This window comes from Suricata suricatta, chromosome X, assembly GCF_006229205.1.
Source record: "Suricata suricatta isolate VVHF042 chromosome X, meerkat_22Aug2017_6uvM2_HiC, whole genome shotgun sequence".
NCBI lineage: Eukaryota > Metazoa > Chordata > Mammalia > Carnivora > Herpestidae > Suricata > Suricata suricatta.
The window spans coordinates 85,759,100-85,775,981 of record NC_043717.1 but is presented as its reverse complement, the minus strand read 5'-3'; the positions used below and the strand labels follow the sequence as shown (position 1 = coordinate 85,775,981).

General features: G+C 42.8%; 1 protein-coding gene across 5 annotated transcripts in view; it reads right to left on the bottom strand.

The window, feature by feature from the left end:
* Positions 1 to 16,882, bottom strand: part of GRIA3 (glutamate ionotropic receptor AMPA type subunit 3) — a 273,414-nt gene that overhangs the window by 127,936 nt on the left and 128,596 nt on the right. For all 5 annotated transcript variants that reach the window (XM_029930244.1, XM_029930243.1, XM_029930239.1 and 2 more), the window contains one exon: positions 11,518 to 11,705. In XM_029930244.1, the coding sequence (XP_029786104.1) occupies positions 11,518 to 11,705 (188 nt within the window). The remainder of the gene's footprint in view (positions 1 to 11,517; positions 11,706 to 16,882) is intronic.

Below are 16,882 nucleotides of genomic sequence, written 5' to 3'. Positions count from 1 at the left end.
TGGCATGGATCAATCAGTCGTCGTTGCTCTTCAGTGTTAGGGCAGTAATGAACTTGAGTCTGCATAATATATTTTATTTTTTATTACTGGACTTATGTTGCTCGATGTGTCTCAGTAGGAAGAGGAAATCCCAGAATCTAAATTATTTTATTTTATTTATTTTTAGTGTTTATTTATTTATGTTGAGAGAGAGAGAGGCAGAGCGAGAGAGAGAGAGAGAGAGAGAGAGAGAGAGAGAGAGACAGAGAGCGAGAGAGAGAGAGAGAGAGAGAGAGAGAGAGAACAAGTGGAGGAGGGGCAGAGAGAGAAGGAGACACAGATTCTGAAGCAGGCTCTAGGCTCTGAGCTGTCAGCACAGAGCCCAACGCAGGGCTTGAACTCACAAACCATGAGATCATGACCTGAGCCAAAGTTGGACACTTAACCGACTGAGCCACCCAGGCACCCCTGCGTTGCTGTTGTAAACTGTGCTTCGTGCAGCCCATATCTGTTTGTTACAGCATCTGTTAGAATTGAGGACAAGACTCCTGTCCTCATGCACCTGTGTGCTCAACCTTCTAATTGCTACACTTTTGGTGCTCTTAATCTGGGAAGTTTCCTAATTGAGAGACTATTGAATCCTAATTAAGCTAGATGATGATTCTAAAAAAGTCATTAATTTTCACATGGCAGTGGTTCTAAACCCATAGGCCTTTGTCTACTTCTCAGTGCCTGTGGAGGCTTAACTGGAGTGTTCACAGTGTAAGCCATTCAAAGCAACAGGTACCAGGGTTTTCTCCCATGCTGTGTGACAGTGTGTTCATCACCTGTAAAGGGATCAAATAGCTGTATATGGTCAATGTCTCCTTCTTTCTATTTTTTTTTTTTGAAGACCTGATGCCTCGTGGACTCAGTGATGGGATTAACTCAAAGGAAGATAGTTGTTTTAGCTGTATCTTTGCATTTGAATTGGTTCATATTTTTATAATTTTTGGAATAAGGTACCAGCCTCAATCCCAAAATGCGATGTTCATAGTTGGGAGAGAAGGTCCTGTGATGTAATACATCTTTACTGCAGTCTGCTATCCATGGCTCTGTACAAAGGGCATCTGAGCAGGAGTAGAACAGGGGATGTGGGTATCACAGGAATTATGATAGGCTTGCGATGAACAAACAAACCTCGGTTAATCAGAACCCAACTACCAGAAATTCTTAATAGGACTTTCCCCATTTTCCCAATATTATGAGGGCTGATGTGATATTTATATATACATACGTGACCGCTTTGATCAACCAAAAAATCCGATTGATGGGGGGGGAGCGGGTGGCATTTGCTATTCTTACTCCAAGGACAGACGTAAACGATAAGCCTCCAGGCCGTGTCCCGGCCTTGGAGCGCACCATCTCCCCCTTCACCTGTGTCTCCAAGGCTAAGCAAAGCTCCCGGACCTGGAGAGGCTGGCAAGGCTCGAAGTCAGCAAACATTCCGTGATGGTCACTAGCCTGGCAATCTGAGAAAGCAGGGAAGTCGATTCACACGTTTTTAGATACTTATCATACTCTGCCTTCCAGAATTATTGCATTCCTACTTCCTACTTAGCATGAACGACATGTCCTCCTCCACCCTCATATCTAGAACTGGCTATGATAAAATGGGTTGGGTCTCAATATTTCTTAAATTGCCTGCCTTGTTTTTATAGCTCTGGGAATCACAGCCTGTTGGAACTGGAAGGAGCCATCATATATGACACAGTGACTTTACAGTTTAGGAAATGGAGGCACAGACAGATGACGTGACTTTTTGGAGTCCTACAGCTTGGGGCTAGAGCTCGGGTCTGCCTCTGGGCTTCTGTATTCTGCTTTATAAAACGCCAGGGTGCCTCCAGTCAGCCCCAGGACTCTCATGAAATTCCCTAATGAAAATTAATTTGAATCTGTGTTGACTTTTTAAAATAAAACCCCCAAACCTCATAGGAAATAATCAAGCAAACAATTAATGCCACAATTTTTTAAAAATGGGGTGACAGAACTGTCGGTTGAGCAGGAGCGTTTCCTTTTTGAGACCAAAGCTTCTGTCACCTGAAATAAATAAGAGTCTTGCTGTTTCAAAGTAATGATCTTGAATGAGTTTTTTCTCTTTATTTTCCCGGAGAGGATTTGCTTCTAAACAGTCACAAAGCCAGCCTAGCCAGTCTACTGTGAAGTATGACCAGAGAAATCAGACCATCTTTTTTAATAAGCCAAAGATAAGATGTCTAAATATAGAATACTGGTGTCTGCTGCCAACTCTTAGGATAAATATCGTTGCATTTTAGGGAACAAGTTTGTTTAAGGCTGCCAGTGCATGCTGAAATGGCTTAACGTGTGGAAGACTTTTACTGCAAGTACAAGTGTCTGGCCCTGCCCACTCACTTGGGGCCTGGAGGCCGGATGTTAGGCCACACTTAAGAGAAACAATGTTGGCAGTGAGCATCATTAAGAAATTCACCCATAGGTTTGCCTTCTGGGACACTGCTCTGTGGTCTTGTGGCACATTTTTGCTTCAAAATATTTATTAGGGTGGTCCAATAAATGTTATGTAGTAGCTTTAAATCACCACGTCAGTAGGGTGAGGACTAGAGACCAGGGGACACCAGGATTGGTGAGGTCCCGGAAAAGGATGGACGTGACAGCCAATTTCATTTCAGAGAGAAACCTGGGATGGTTGGAGGTGGGAAAAGAAAGGGAACATGTAGTTAGATTGAGTGAGACATGAAGGGAGGTCCAGGGGTGTGCCTGGCTGTGTATGACGTGTATGTCTGCAGGCCCGCCCTTTAGGAGACTGGGGCGCAGGGAAAGCAAAGAACAGTGCTCTCTCTGTTTACACACAGGCCTTACCATGCGCCTGGGAGAAGAAGATGGAGAGGCATAGGCCTCAGAAACACTCTGACTTTATGCTTTATGATTAATTTACTCATATGCAACAATAAGCTGTAGGCTTTTCCAATTCCTTTTATCCTACCAGCACGCATGTACCTTGTCTTTATTATATTATTTTACATTTGTTGAGATATCCGGCTCTCTAATTTGATTTACATTGCTAGGGGCTATTACACATTTTCAAAAGGAAAAGAAAGAAGGAGAACTTTTGCTTCTTCTAGTAGTGCTCAACATAGCTCTCTGAACATAAACCCTTGTTAACCTCAAAACAATCGCCTGGCCCCTGTCTTGGAAGTGTTCCAGGTAAATCACAATGCTGTTTCCCAGGTCTGATCCCTTTATCTTCCTTCTTCTTCATGAGTTACCTCATAGTTATGCAGTGATTTCTTAGATGGGTAAGCAATTATATATCCCCTCCAAGCGGTCCCATTCTGTGTGGCCTTTTTTCTCTATCGCAGGGGTATGGCCGCAGACCACCCTTAGAAAGACAGGTAAATAACACCTGTCAAATCCCTTACATGTCTTTGTCTTTAAAGATTCTGAGGGGCGTCTGAGTGGCTGCTGGTTAAGCATCCAACTTCGGCTCAGGTCATGATCTCATGGTTCGTGGGACTGAGCCGCGCGTCGGGCTCTGCACTGTGCGGACCTTTGTCGGATTCTCTCTCTCTCCTCTCTGTCCCTCCCCTGCTTGTACTCTCTCATCTCTCTGTCTCTCTGTCTCTCTCTCTCAAAATTAAATAAAGAAAAAAATTAAAAATTCTGAAAGACTCCTTACACAGTCTGCCTTTAGACACAGGCTGGAAAATAAATGCCATCCTGCTTTGGTTGCAGGGCTCTCCAAGGTTGCTGTACTATTTCCTATCTAGTGCCAGCCCACCATATAATTTGAATGTCATAGAGGACGTAGATCTAACTGTGAAGTATAGAACCACGACCATGTGGTGGCAAAAGTATGTTTAGCCCTCAGTTTATAAGCATGCCTCTGAAAGCATGGTTCAAGAAGAACTTGGGCTTCTGAGCATAGAGAATCTTTCTTAGACACTCCATGTTGAAAAGGAATTGACCAAATGAGGTACTTGAGGGGGTGTTGTGGCAGCGGTCATGGAAAGGAGTAGAAACTTGAGTAATTTATTTCCCTATCGCTGCCCCTCCAGACCCATAATTTATCATAACCGTGTCTCCTGATCATCTTCTTTTTTAGACTTTGAATGGGGCAAAAGGGAATATCTATGGAATAAAGCAAAACATATGAGGGGAGCAGGAAGATTCTCTGGAGTAGACTGACAGACAGAAGTAGGATAAAAACCTTCTACAAGTGGAGCAGCTGGACAGCTCAGTCAGTTGGTTAAGTGCCCGATTCTTGGGTTCGACTCAGGTCATGATCTCATGGGTTCATGAATTTGAGCCCTGCATCTGGGCTCCAGCAACGGAACCTGCTTGGGATTCTCTCTCTCTCTCTCTTTTTCTCTGCCCCTCCCTCACTTACATTGTGTCTGTCTCTCTCAAAAATAAATAAATATTCTTTAAAAAAAATCTTCTAAGAGTGATGGGAATGTCCGTCTCTATCCCAGTTCTACACAATACTTGATTAACTTTCCATAGCATTTAAGCTGGTCAGGAAGAGATTCCATTACGGTGCAAAAGCACCCTCATCAACCTATCTCATCAAACAAATATCATGATAGGCGATTGGAAGAGCTGTATTTACACAGAATGAGACTAGAGTGTTCAGGAAACCCTACTCTTCAGGAATAAACTGGAAATGCTGACAGGGGCATTTATATTTTTAGGCTACCAGAGATACAGGTGGATAGAAGCAGGCTCACCCTTAACGTTTTTTGAACCCATGGCAAGTATACAAATGGAAGGCCACGTTCCATACGGCCCAACAACAAGCATCCCACTTGACGAGGGTCCTCCAGGCTCCAGCAGCACGTTTATCTCTTATAACCTCTGGTGGAATCTACTCGGATTGAAAACTGCAGTCGGACTCAAGGCTGATTAGTGCAGTGATTAATAGCATTTGCAGTCAGGCTCCCTGGGTTCACATTCTGGCTCCATCAGTCATTAGCTTGTGTGACCTCTATGTCTCAGTTTCCACATCTGTAAAATGGAGATAATATTCCCATCTTCCTTATAACGCTAATGTGGGGATTAACTCAGATGAGATATGTAAACACACATATCCACACACATCAGTTAAAATGATCTGGAGCACTGTAAGCACTTAATACCATTTGTTTTTTAAAATGCCTGGTTGTCATATGTAGCTCAAGCTTTCAATGCCGTTAATTATTTTAAGTGATGACAAAGATAGTTCATTCTCAAATAGTCCTTGAGCTTGTCAATTGCTATGTGTTACCCAATGTCACATTGGAGAAAAAATAGGTCGTGAAACATGATAAACTCACACGAGTGAGACCTGAGGCTAGCTCAAGTCTTAAACTCTTTTATCATGTAAAGACTTTAGATTGAACTGATATTTCAGAAGACCCACGAAGATACCATTCTTGAGCAACACTCCCAAAATAGCTCATTTTCATAAGCACAAAAACCTGCCACTTAAGAGCAAATAGCTACGGCTACTGGTTACCGAGTGGCTACTGGTGCCAACCCTGTGGCAGGTGCACTCCACGTCTTATTTGATCCTCACAACACAGGAGGATTCCATGAAAAGAAGGGAGTAGACCAGTGTGTCAAGCTGAGAGAACTTAACCTCGAAGTAATTAAGTCCACTTTCTTCAAAGTCATGCAAAAGAGAAGTAATAGAGCTAGAATTTGAAGGCACGTCTATTCCATTCCCAGGCCGCTGTTTATTTACCTGTATGACAATGAAAATATTCCAGGAAGGGATGCTGTCCCAAACCTCTCAGGGGCTGGTAAGTCAGCTAAATGTTCTACAAGGAACACTGAAAGTATGGGCTGGGACAAAGCAGGGAGAAAACAGAGGGGAAGAACTGGATAGCGCCACTGTGTGCTGAGTGGAGGGTGAGGCAAGGAGCAGGCATAAGGCTGTATAACGTCTTTAATTCACTTGACCTAGGCCTAGCCATTGAAACAGTGCTCTAGGGACCCGGATCGCAATACATACTCTGGAGTGAGCACGGTCTCCTTTGTGATATAGCCTCATATTTCAGAAGGGCCCCTAATGCTATTTATCTTACTTAAACTGTTACGTTTAGAGATCTGACTTGCTGGCTTGGATGTTTCATTTCTTAAAATGACTGTCTTTGAAGCGACAGTCGGAGTTCTCACATGAAAGGAACCCAAAGGTGTGACCTGCTTCAGGATTCTGTCCTCAAGAAGTGGTACTTTCACATCATCCACGATGAGGTGATTTTAGCCTGAAATATTTCTAGGGGATATCGTATATTCTGTATTTTTTCCTGGGAGTAGCAAATTGCCACATATTGGTTTGGGTCCCGCTAAGTTTGTTCATGCCATCGTTCAAATGGGTGCTGTGCTGAGGTTTACCTTTGAGTTATCGATGGAGAAAATAAAAACATGGTAAAGAGCAAAGGGTGTGTGGGGGGTGTTTAAATGTCTTTAAAGAGACAGCCTTCTAGATATCCAAATGGATGGGCAAGTTAGGCCTTATCTATCCTTATCTATTCATTAAACTACTCTATAAGGGTATTTCCTTGTCAACAGACAGGAAGGACTCAGAATACTTGTCTATTCTAGAAAACAATCTTAAAACTATTCTAGATTTGACTTTTCGCTATTTTGGAATGGCCTCCCTTTCCTATAGCCTCCCCTGGCGAGATTTTATTTGCTACCGTTTCCTCTCTCTTTGTGACAAGCCCTTTCGAACGCCGACTCTCTCTCTGGTCCTAGTGAAGCTCATTTGTTCTGCTACTGTCCTCAAGCAGGCAGAACGGTTGGTCAGTGCCCTCTTTATGATAACTCTTTCTGCTTGGGGATGGTGATTAAACTGCCTCTTGGTTCTCTTTCACCAGGCTAAACAACCGCAACTCCATTTAGCCTTTCCTCGTAGGGCCTATTTCCTAATGTCTTAGTCATTTTTTGCTGCCATTCTCTGGACCTTCTCCAATTGCTTTGCAAGTGTTTTAAGACGTAACCTGAGGAGCAAGCCTACTCTAAGGTTTGGTTTCCACTAAATATTTTTAAAATGCCTTAGAAATTGAGGGAGGTGGTTCAGTGTAGGAGCAAGAGCACTGGACTAGGGGTCAGAAGACCTGAGTTTGTCCTTGCTTGGCCACTTGTTAGGATTTAGCGGAGCGCCACATTTGGGCAAGTCATCATAATGTCTCTAAGCATCAATTTATCATCTGTAAATTTGGGATAAACACATCTGCCCTGCCGGCCTCCCGTAGCGAGGCTCAAAGGAGATAATCTATGTGAAAACACATCATTTAGTATCAAAGCACTATACAAACACGTGTCAGACAGTTTTCTAAATGCTTTGCATATATTAAGTCGTTAAGGTACGCTTATCATTCCCACTTTACAAGCAGGAAATGGAGGCACAGAGAGTTGAGTAACTTGCCCTGGGTCACACAGCTAGTCTGTGACAGAAGCCATGCAGACTGGCTCCAGAGTCCACGTTCTGAAACTCTCCAATATGCTGTCTCTTCAAATAAACGTTAAATGTCCAACAGAGCAGTATCATTTTATGGGGCCTGACTGTCAAAATCACCCCACAGGTGTATGCTACTGGGAAGGAGAATCTATTCCATCATGGATAAGTAAGTCCGCTAGACACAACCTTTTGTTTTTTTTTTTTAATGTTAATGTTTTTATGTATTTTTGAGAGAAATGGAGACAGAGTGTGAGTGGGGGAGGGGCAGAGAGTGAGGGCAACACAGAATCTGAAACAGGCTCCAGGTTCTGAGCTATCAGCACAGAGCCCCACGTGAGGCTCAAACCCACAAACTGTGAGATCATGACCTGAGTCAAAGTTGGATGCTCACCTGACTGAGCCACCCAGGTGCCCCGGGAGGCAACCTTTTCAGAAGTGAGTGTTGAGACAGGTCATTGCATTAAGCAGCTGTCCGCCCATCGGGAGGGCCTCGCAAACACAATCCAGTAATAGGAATGCCATGTCAGGTCAGATCAGTGGTTCATTCATCCTAGTACACCTAAATCGTCCTTTTTAGATTCAAAATCTACAGTTTCTTAATGTTGTCTATGGACCCTGACAATCTTTCATGGTTTCATCTGTTTCTAGCTCTTTTTCTATGTTAATTCTTAGAGCTATACATTTGGAATACTTTCCTTATAGTTCAACTGTTAAGGAGAGATATTAAAGACAGATCAGTACCTAATTGAGTTGTTTTCTCTGCTGCAGTCTAAAAGTTGGAAAGAGTTCAAAAAAGAGCTTTGGAAAGAAATGGTAGAGGAATTTTTATTCACCCTATAAGTGTTCGAACATTTACAGGGAAAATTAGAACCTCTGTCATGAAATCGGGCGGTTCTGCTATATGACACTACACTGAAGACCTCTTTGTACTTGAAAAGTTGTACCATGTTGAGGACTTTCCATTCACACCCATGGGATGTAGAGTACAATATGAACTTGATGCCAAAACCAAATCTGTAGGGAATAGTGTTAGAGTGGTGTAACAGGCTCTTCTACCGGACACAGTGGCATGAGATATCATCTGATGGGAGATAATAGAAGTTTCCTTTTATGAGGTGCACCTGGGTCACTCAGTCAGTTAAGTGTCTGACTCTTGATTTCAGCTCAGGTCATGATCTCACGGTCATGAGATTGAGCCTCATGTCGGGCTCTGCACTGACAGCGTGGAGCCAGCTTGGGCTTCTCTCCCTCTTTCTGCTCCTCCCCAGCTTCTGCACCCTCTCCCTCTCCCCCTCTCTCAAAATAAATAAATAAACATGAAAAAATTTTCCTTTTATGAAAATAACTTCAATCAAAGTGGAAAAGCACGTCGGGGGACAGGGGATCTTTTACAAGAACTTAATACTAATCGAATTATATATAAATGCTATCGTTCTAACCAAGATCTGTAGAGTGGATTATGAGAAGTTTGTCAAAAGAATGGTTAGAAACCAGTAAGAAAAGTGACATCTCTCTATTTTAGCATTCAATTCCATTTTTACAATGTTCCCTGTAAAGAAATACTATGTTGAATTTGTTGCTTAATTTAAATACTTTGTTTAATGAGAAATCTATTTTTATATAAAAAGTAAGTTGTGGGGGCGCCTGGGTGGCTCAGTCGGTTGACTGTCTGGCTTCAGCTCAGGTCATGATCTCACGGTAGGTGGGTTCGAGCCCCACATCAGGCTCTGTGCTAACTGCTAGCTCAGAGACTGGAGCTTGCTTTGGATTCTGTGCCTCCCTCTCTCTCTGACCCTCCCCTGCTCACACTCTCTCTCTCTGTCTCTCAAAAATAAATAAAAGACATAAAAAAATTTTTTTTAAATAAGTTGTGGCAAATTCGTCATATCATCAGAAATAGGCTTGCGCCGAGAGCCATCACCTTAAACCTTTACGAAAACGTGTGCCTTAGGAATCCCATCATGTGGCTGCAGGCCCGTTTTTATTTCTCTTCATGTAAGCATAGCAAAATCACGACAGAAGTGACTAAAATTCACTTGTTCAATATTCATTCATTCATTAGTCCATCCATCCATCCACCCATCCCTCCAACACTGTGTGCGGTTACTCTGTTGGCCACTGGTGCTACGACTGCGAATGAGGCAAACATGGCGCCTACCTCACAGTACTTCCGGCCTGATAGAGATTCCTTAAATGGCAGGAAAACCATCATGAGTTGACAGTTCTATAGCAATTCTTTGAAAGAGGGGGAAAAATAAGTGAAAGGAACTCTTTAGCCTTACCTGGATGTTGCTAAAACTTTTCTTTGAACAATGTTCCCTGAAAACTTGTACGGGAAGTATTTTGAGGGATACTTTGAATGTCCATAGAGAGGAAAGGAAGATAGAAAGTGATGCATGATAAGAGAGAATGGGGTTTTTCAATAATGTTGGTGTAGCATTCAGTGCTAACGACTATTTTTTTCTATAACAGTTTATGTCTTTTGAAGCAATTATACCAACCATGTGAGGTAGAGCAAATTTTATTTTCCCCATTATGGAGATGAAAAAACTGAGGCATAGGTATTTGAATTGCCCAAGATCCCCATAGCTCCATAAAATTTGGAGCTCCACCCACTGCATTTTCTGTGGCATGATGCCAAAGAATCCCAGACTCCAGGGGAAGAGCCTATAAAACCCAGAAGACTTCATGGAAGCAAGATATTCACGAAGCCAAAGTTCCTAATACAACAGAAGGAAAATGAAGTACATCAAGGGGGATATTCCTGTGCTTCAGGCTATTAAGTAGGTCACCCACTAAAAGGCTATTTTGGTATAAATTTTAGAGGGCATGTAGTGCATACACCAACATCACTGACCTGATTCTTCGCTTTCAAGATCCAAGAAAATCAAAGGCTTTTTTTTTTTTGAAGGGAGGGGTGGATCATTTGGGTAGCTCAAGAGAACGTTAGTTGGGAAATCTGATTTAGCTAGGCTATGCTCTAGATTTCCTGTGAGCTGTGATTCACTAGAGGTGATGCCGTTCTCAGGAACGGGACGGCTTTGTGGCTTTGTATCTCTACGATGCAGGGTCAGCAATTTCTCTCTTCCTTCCTCTCTTTCTTTCTCCCCCTCTGCCTCCCTTTTTCCCTCCAGTCCTCTTCCCTTCCCTTTCCCTATTTGCTATAAAACAGCTCTCCCAGGCGACGGCTGCTCACTCTAATTTCAACCTCTGAAGCAGCTGTGGCCCCCAGGTACGCTGGGATCGAATTAGAATGGAAATGTTTCCCCTACAGTTTTGTTTATGGCAACATAGGCACTTTGTTATTAACTGGAAAATTGAGACTTCCAAGGAAAAGAATACACTTACATCACATTTCAGTTGGACTCTTTACTCCAAACAGAGCATCCCTCTGGCTTAGGGTGAAACATTTCTTCTAATATTTTTTAGTCTTACATTTAAATATCCGAACTTCATAATGTATGCATTTTAGCCCACTGAATGGTATTTCCCCTTCAGCCTAATTCTTTTTCAATTTGTTCACATTTTAAAAACCATAAACCCTCCCCCCCCCATGCATCTTATTTCCACAGTGGTCTACACACTCTAGCTGTCTCTCTCTGGAACCAGAGGGATATTCTGCAAAAATATCCACAAATTTGAACCTAGGGAATGCTGTCTTGACACTCTGCAACTAGGCCTCTGAAACAAAACCCTGGCCTTCTGCCCGGCCTAATCCCTTGTCTTTCCCCTGCTGGGAGGAAGGTATGAAAAAGGCAGGGGATTACTTTGAATCAGTCAGCTCTCTATGAAACAGAGGTGTGCAAGGGTGTGCTTATCTGATAGGTAGCATTAAATTGCAGAGACTTTCAGATTAATCATGGTATGCAATTTTCAAGAGCTTAGATTTGCTTTTCTTTTCTTCCCCGTCCTCCCGCCCTGCAGCCACTAGGGAGGAAAAAAAGAGATTAGAGAGACTATCAAAAACTGTTGGCAAATCTAGTCCGTTGGCTACTTAATTTATTAGCAGAGACGGGAACTGCCTGGGGTTGATGATTTAACATGTCGGCTGGGGGTGGAATAAATCTCAAATGTACCTGTTCCAAAATTGTGTTAATCCTTTCGACTTCACAGTCAATCAAGTATCGCTTTTCCTGCCTCCTGTCCATTTCTTCAATGATGCGCCTGAATTCTTGGACGTCCTTTATGTTTCCCACAGACCTTGCTGTCACTTGCCAGTTGTTTTGCACCGCGGCTTCCATGATCGCTTGGAGAATGGAGAATCCTGAAAGAAGGAAGAACAGCTATGATGACGTTTTTCTTTTTTCAAAATCTTCCCATAGGTATTAAGGTTCTACTGAGTTTCTATTACAGTCAATTGGGTCCCTTTGAATCTTATCCACTGTGGAAAGCAGGCTTGCTCATAACCCCAGCTTTACCCATCCAGACAGTTGGCCTGGCTATCTTACTTTAAAAGAAGAATCTAAGGGCGCCTGGGTGGCCTAGTTGGTTAAGTGTCCGATGTCAGCTCAGGTCATGATCTCATGGCTTGTGAGTTCAAGTCCTGCATCATGCTCTGTGCTGACAGCTCAGAGCCTGGAGCCTGCTTTGGATTCTGTGTCTGCCTCTCTCTCTGCCTCTCCCCTGCTTGCACTCTGTTTCTCTCTCTCTCTCAAAAATAAATAAACGTTAAAAAAAAAAGAAAATTCTACAAGTTGTGGGCACCAGGCTGGGCGTTTATCAAGCCCAGACTTAAGCAATCACAGCTGAATTATACTACCTAACTTTTTATTGACATGCATTGTCAAACTATCTATGGCCTGAATGCCAAAGCTTTTTCATTATTTTTGGCCTCAGTGTTTCCTGCTGTAGCTCATGTCTTTCATCTTCCACTAAACATTCTTTGGAATGAGAAATAGCTTCAGTAGATGGGCGCCTGGGCGACTCAGTCGGTTGAGCATCCAACTCTGGATTTTCGCTCAGGTCATGACCTCACGGTTCATGTTAACTAGCCCCGCATTGGGTTCTGCGCTGATCGCACAGGGCCTGCTTTGGATTCTGTCTCTGTCCCTCCCCTGTTCATGTTCTCTCTCTCTTTCTCAAATGAACAAATAAACTTACAAAAAAAGAAATAGCTTCAGTAGAGATAGAACATTATTATAATATGGCTGATTCTTACATGGATATGACTATCCAGCAAGATAAATTATGTCTCTCAAGTAAAACAGCTGTAAGAAAACCTGACAAAGACAGTCTATAACAAAGATAACATACTGGTCCTTTGATCACAGTTTTATGAAAAAGTTAAATCATGTTAAATCTTCCTGAGTTCTTCCCCCTTCTTAATTAAATTTACCAGGGGTTCTTGATTCCTTTTTAGTTAATTTACATCTGACAGCTATTAACTACTAACACGCTGGATCTATGCTGAATGGGAAAGACAGAGAAGATGGGATGATGCTGAGTTCTGGGTAACCCTTAGGAGGTGGCGTTTGAGAAGTTGGGAAGAGCAGTGAATCTTAAAGTAGGAGCCACAGAATAGTACAGGGGTGTTCCACGTACTGGTCCGTTAGAGAACTTACATCTCGAATATGATATCATGCCTTTATTTTTGCTCCTGGTAGGAATCCATAATCTGAGCATATAATTTCATCAAGTAAAGACATCACTTTACTCGGATACGGTCAAAAGTAGCTCCCTTATTCCCATAAATTTAAATTGTTTCCCATTTATATTTAGGTAATAACTAACAGAAATGGGTGATGGGAATGGTTTGTGGCATGACAATTTGGCCACTGGAGCAGCGGAGATCGGAAGATGGCGGTGCCCTTTGAACACATTCCAGGGCTCGTCCTACAGTGAAAGCAAGCTGCCGTTGGGAATCTTCATCACTGCACCAGAGAAAATGGTATTGACATTTGGAGAGCAGGCTTCAGGGAGATGGCAGCAGTGACTCAGCCAGTCATTATGACTCCTTTGTGTGCTGGGTGTATGCAGGCAGAAGAACACAAATGAGACCCAAGCACTTGGTAATTTCCAAATGAGCAATTTCAGCACAGGAGCTCAAAATTACAGATCAGAGTAAATTACCATTGCTTTAAATGTTAATTCTTACTCTTTTTAAACCAACCAGATCTACATTTTTGTGTGGGTTTTCTGTGTGTTCTCTGCTTCAGTGAGAGTTGAAGGCACATGGTGGGCCAAGGCTGGGGATTAAGAAATAAACAGGAAGAAAGAGATTAAAGTATTTGAAAATCCTTCTTAAGCAGTGTACAATCAGGTCTCATTATTTTGAATGCTACTAATTAAGAATTTATGAAATTCAGCAAGGACTAGGCTGAATTTTACTTTTGTACGACTTACGCAGAAAGTATCGGCTGAGAAATAATGGAAAGGAAATTACATCAGGGGATCTCTGATACGTTTAAACATTTTAGAAGACCCTTTAGCAAAAGACAAGGAATTTCTGTGTATTGAGTCAAAATCTACATTCTTATAATTTCTACTGGCTGGTGCTATTCAGCCATTTGAGGTTGACACAGACAGGTTCAGTCCCTTTTCTATGTGATGGTCCATATTTATTAAAGACAGTTAACACATCTCCCCTTACTTTTCTTTTCTTCAGACTGAAGATGTTCCAATCCAACAGCATGACGTGATGATAGGTTCCCTTCCTGTTCTGTCTCTCTCTCCTAGGGAAGTTTGTATTGATCCTGTTAAATCAGATGTGATCTGACCAGTGTGGATGAACAATGGGATTTTTGCCCACTCTGATATGGGCTACTATTTTAGCAGCCTAGGATTGCTAATATTTGTAAATAGCCACACTGTATTGTTCATTGATATCAAGCTGGGATTCAACTAAAGCATGTTGCTTCTCTCCATAATGACTTTGCTATGTGCCGATTCAACATCCAGGTATCAACATTCATTCCATTCCAACCTGCCTTGATCTCCCTTTCTTTAATCCCTCATTGTTACCTGCTCAAGGCACTAGACCTCTATGTCTCATTTGCCTCTACCTATAGACTTTCTCCACAAAGCTTCTCTTACTGACTTCTCACTCATTTCTACAGAGAAGAGTACCCCGGAATGCGAGGGAAATCTGTTATAAGTAATAAAGAAGCCAACTAGAAGAACTGTATGACAGATGTTTCAAAATTCTAAATAAAGCTGGATAAATAAATTATAGTACAGATACCCAGAATGCTATGCTGCTGTCCAATCTCTATATAATAGATTTCAGCACTATATTTTTATATAGAAAAAAGCTGAAAATAGCATTTAGAGTGGAATTCTTTTCTTTATTAAAAAAACATATATCTGTATATGTATAGAAAGAAATGCAAAAGAATTGGCAATAGTTATCTCTGCAGTAGAGGATTATGGAGAACCTCTACTGGAACAGCCCCTTTTTTATGTAATGTTCAACTACTTTACAAGGAGCGGGTATTATTTTCAGTAAGTACAAAAACAATAAAGATTAAAAAATATGACTCACGCTGTCCTCCCAGAGCATCCGCTCCTGGAAGACAAGGATGACAGACGAGTGCAGTTCTGTACGCCACCTACTGCTACAAATAAGAGGCCTCTTAATAAACACCGATTTTATAGAGCTTTTTATACTTTCGTTCTTTGAATCATGTGAGTGTCTCACCTATTCAAAAATTAAATAGAAGAAGCCACTGGTTTTTAGCGAGCTGGAGTCCGGGGCCTCCTGGGCTAGGAGCCTCGCTCCTGTTTTCTGAGCTTCACATTACAGCACTTTCCACCATCTCAGAGCGTCCCCATGTCGGCTCCAGCAAGTGGCCGTGTACTTGAGAGCCCTGGGGGAGCAACGCTCCCTTCACTTTAGTACATGTCCGCAAGTAATCCCCCCAAGAAGCTTTTATTTGTTTTTGTACCTAATTTATTAGAGTTTGGCTGTTCCCTGTTGCAGACGCCCAAAGAGAGTAAATATGAGTTTGAGGACGGAAAAGAAAAAAAAAAGAAAAGTCTGTCTCTGGAGGCAGAGCAAAAGCAGGCGTTGGTGCTTGTAGGAGGTGAGGTGCTGAACAAAGCCTTGGCTTCGTATAAATAAGCCTGCTGTTTTAGCAGCTTTGGAATTGTCCTCCACTCTGTGAGCTTTAGCAAGCCCAACGTTGCAGTACTGAAAGCGACTTTCGTTTGAGCAGCAAATTCTCTTGATTCCAGACCACTCCTGCTGTCCACCTTCTTTCCCGTCTTCATTTGTAAAGACTGGGTATGACCACATAGGTGACTGGGCGACTGCTGGATTGTCATCTGCGTGCAACCAGGAAAATGTAGGAGCATCACAGCAGAGGGACGGGCATGGGGAACCGGGCCACGGCTACGGCTGAGCCAGTCCTGATTGTTGGGCTATTCTTGCCAAACAAGGAAGCCACCGTGATAAAGGCTAGTGGGGCTGCTGTGCTGTACCCCCTTGAGCACCAAAGGGCTTGCTCCTTTAGCTGCTGGGAAGGCAGTTGGGTGAAGAGAGCAGAGCAGTTGCATGCAATGGCCGCTCGTTACGCAGTATAAAGGCACAACCCCGTTAACCCATCCTCTAAAGGGCCCTGTCACCTTCAAAGCTCCCTGAAGGGTCGGTTAAGCCTTGTTAGAATGGCACCACCACCCATCTTCTGCTCTCCATCTCAAATCAGCTCCCAGGAAGTCAGTCTGTGACCATTAGGTTGACCTCATGACAGGGATGGCAGCAGATACACAAGTCTCTCAAATCTACAGCTGTCAAAATCATGTTCGCAGGGGGAAAGAAGGTCAGGTGTTGTTCACTATACAAACGAAATGAAACACTGCTCCATGCTGAACAAATTTAGTACTTGATCTAAAAACGGAAGAATGACAAACTTGCCTGTCCCATGTCCCATTCTCTCAGCATTCTGTCCTTTTCCGGGTGCCAGCGTAAGAATGGCTCATGCCTTAATGTGCTACCCCTCCAGCTAGCATAGCTGCATTTCAGCCGTGGCCTTCACACAAGTGAATTTGGAAGGAAAGGAAAAGGAATGTTGAGCATCATTTTGGTGAGTGCCCATCCCATGGGGTCATTTACATGATGACCCTGCAAGGTGCTGATGTGCTTTGTGGTCTTCAGGCTGTGACATTTAACACACGAATAGCTGGTGGTGGGTATCATAGAGGCCAGTGGAGCGTGGCATCAGTGTCCATCCGGTCTAGGTTACTCAACCGATTTCAGCTGAAGAAAGTGTTACTCTGGTTTTCTTCATCTTTACTTACTTCTGTGGTTCTCCACTCGGGCTGCCCATTACCATCACCTTTGGAGCTTTGCAAAATGGATGCCCAAGCCTCACCTTGGACCAATTAAGTCACAAGTGATTCTTGAGCTTTGCTTTATTTTATTTTAAATTCCTTGGGTGATTCTCATATACAACCAGGGTCGAGAGCCATTGACCGCTTCTAAGAGCGACCCAATATAATTAGGTA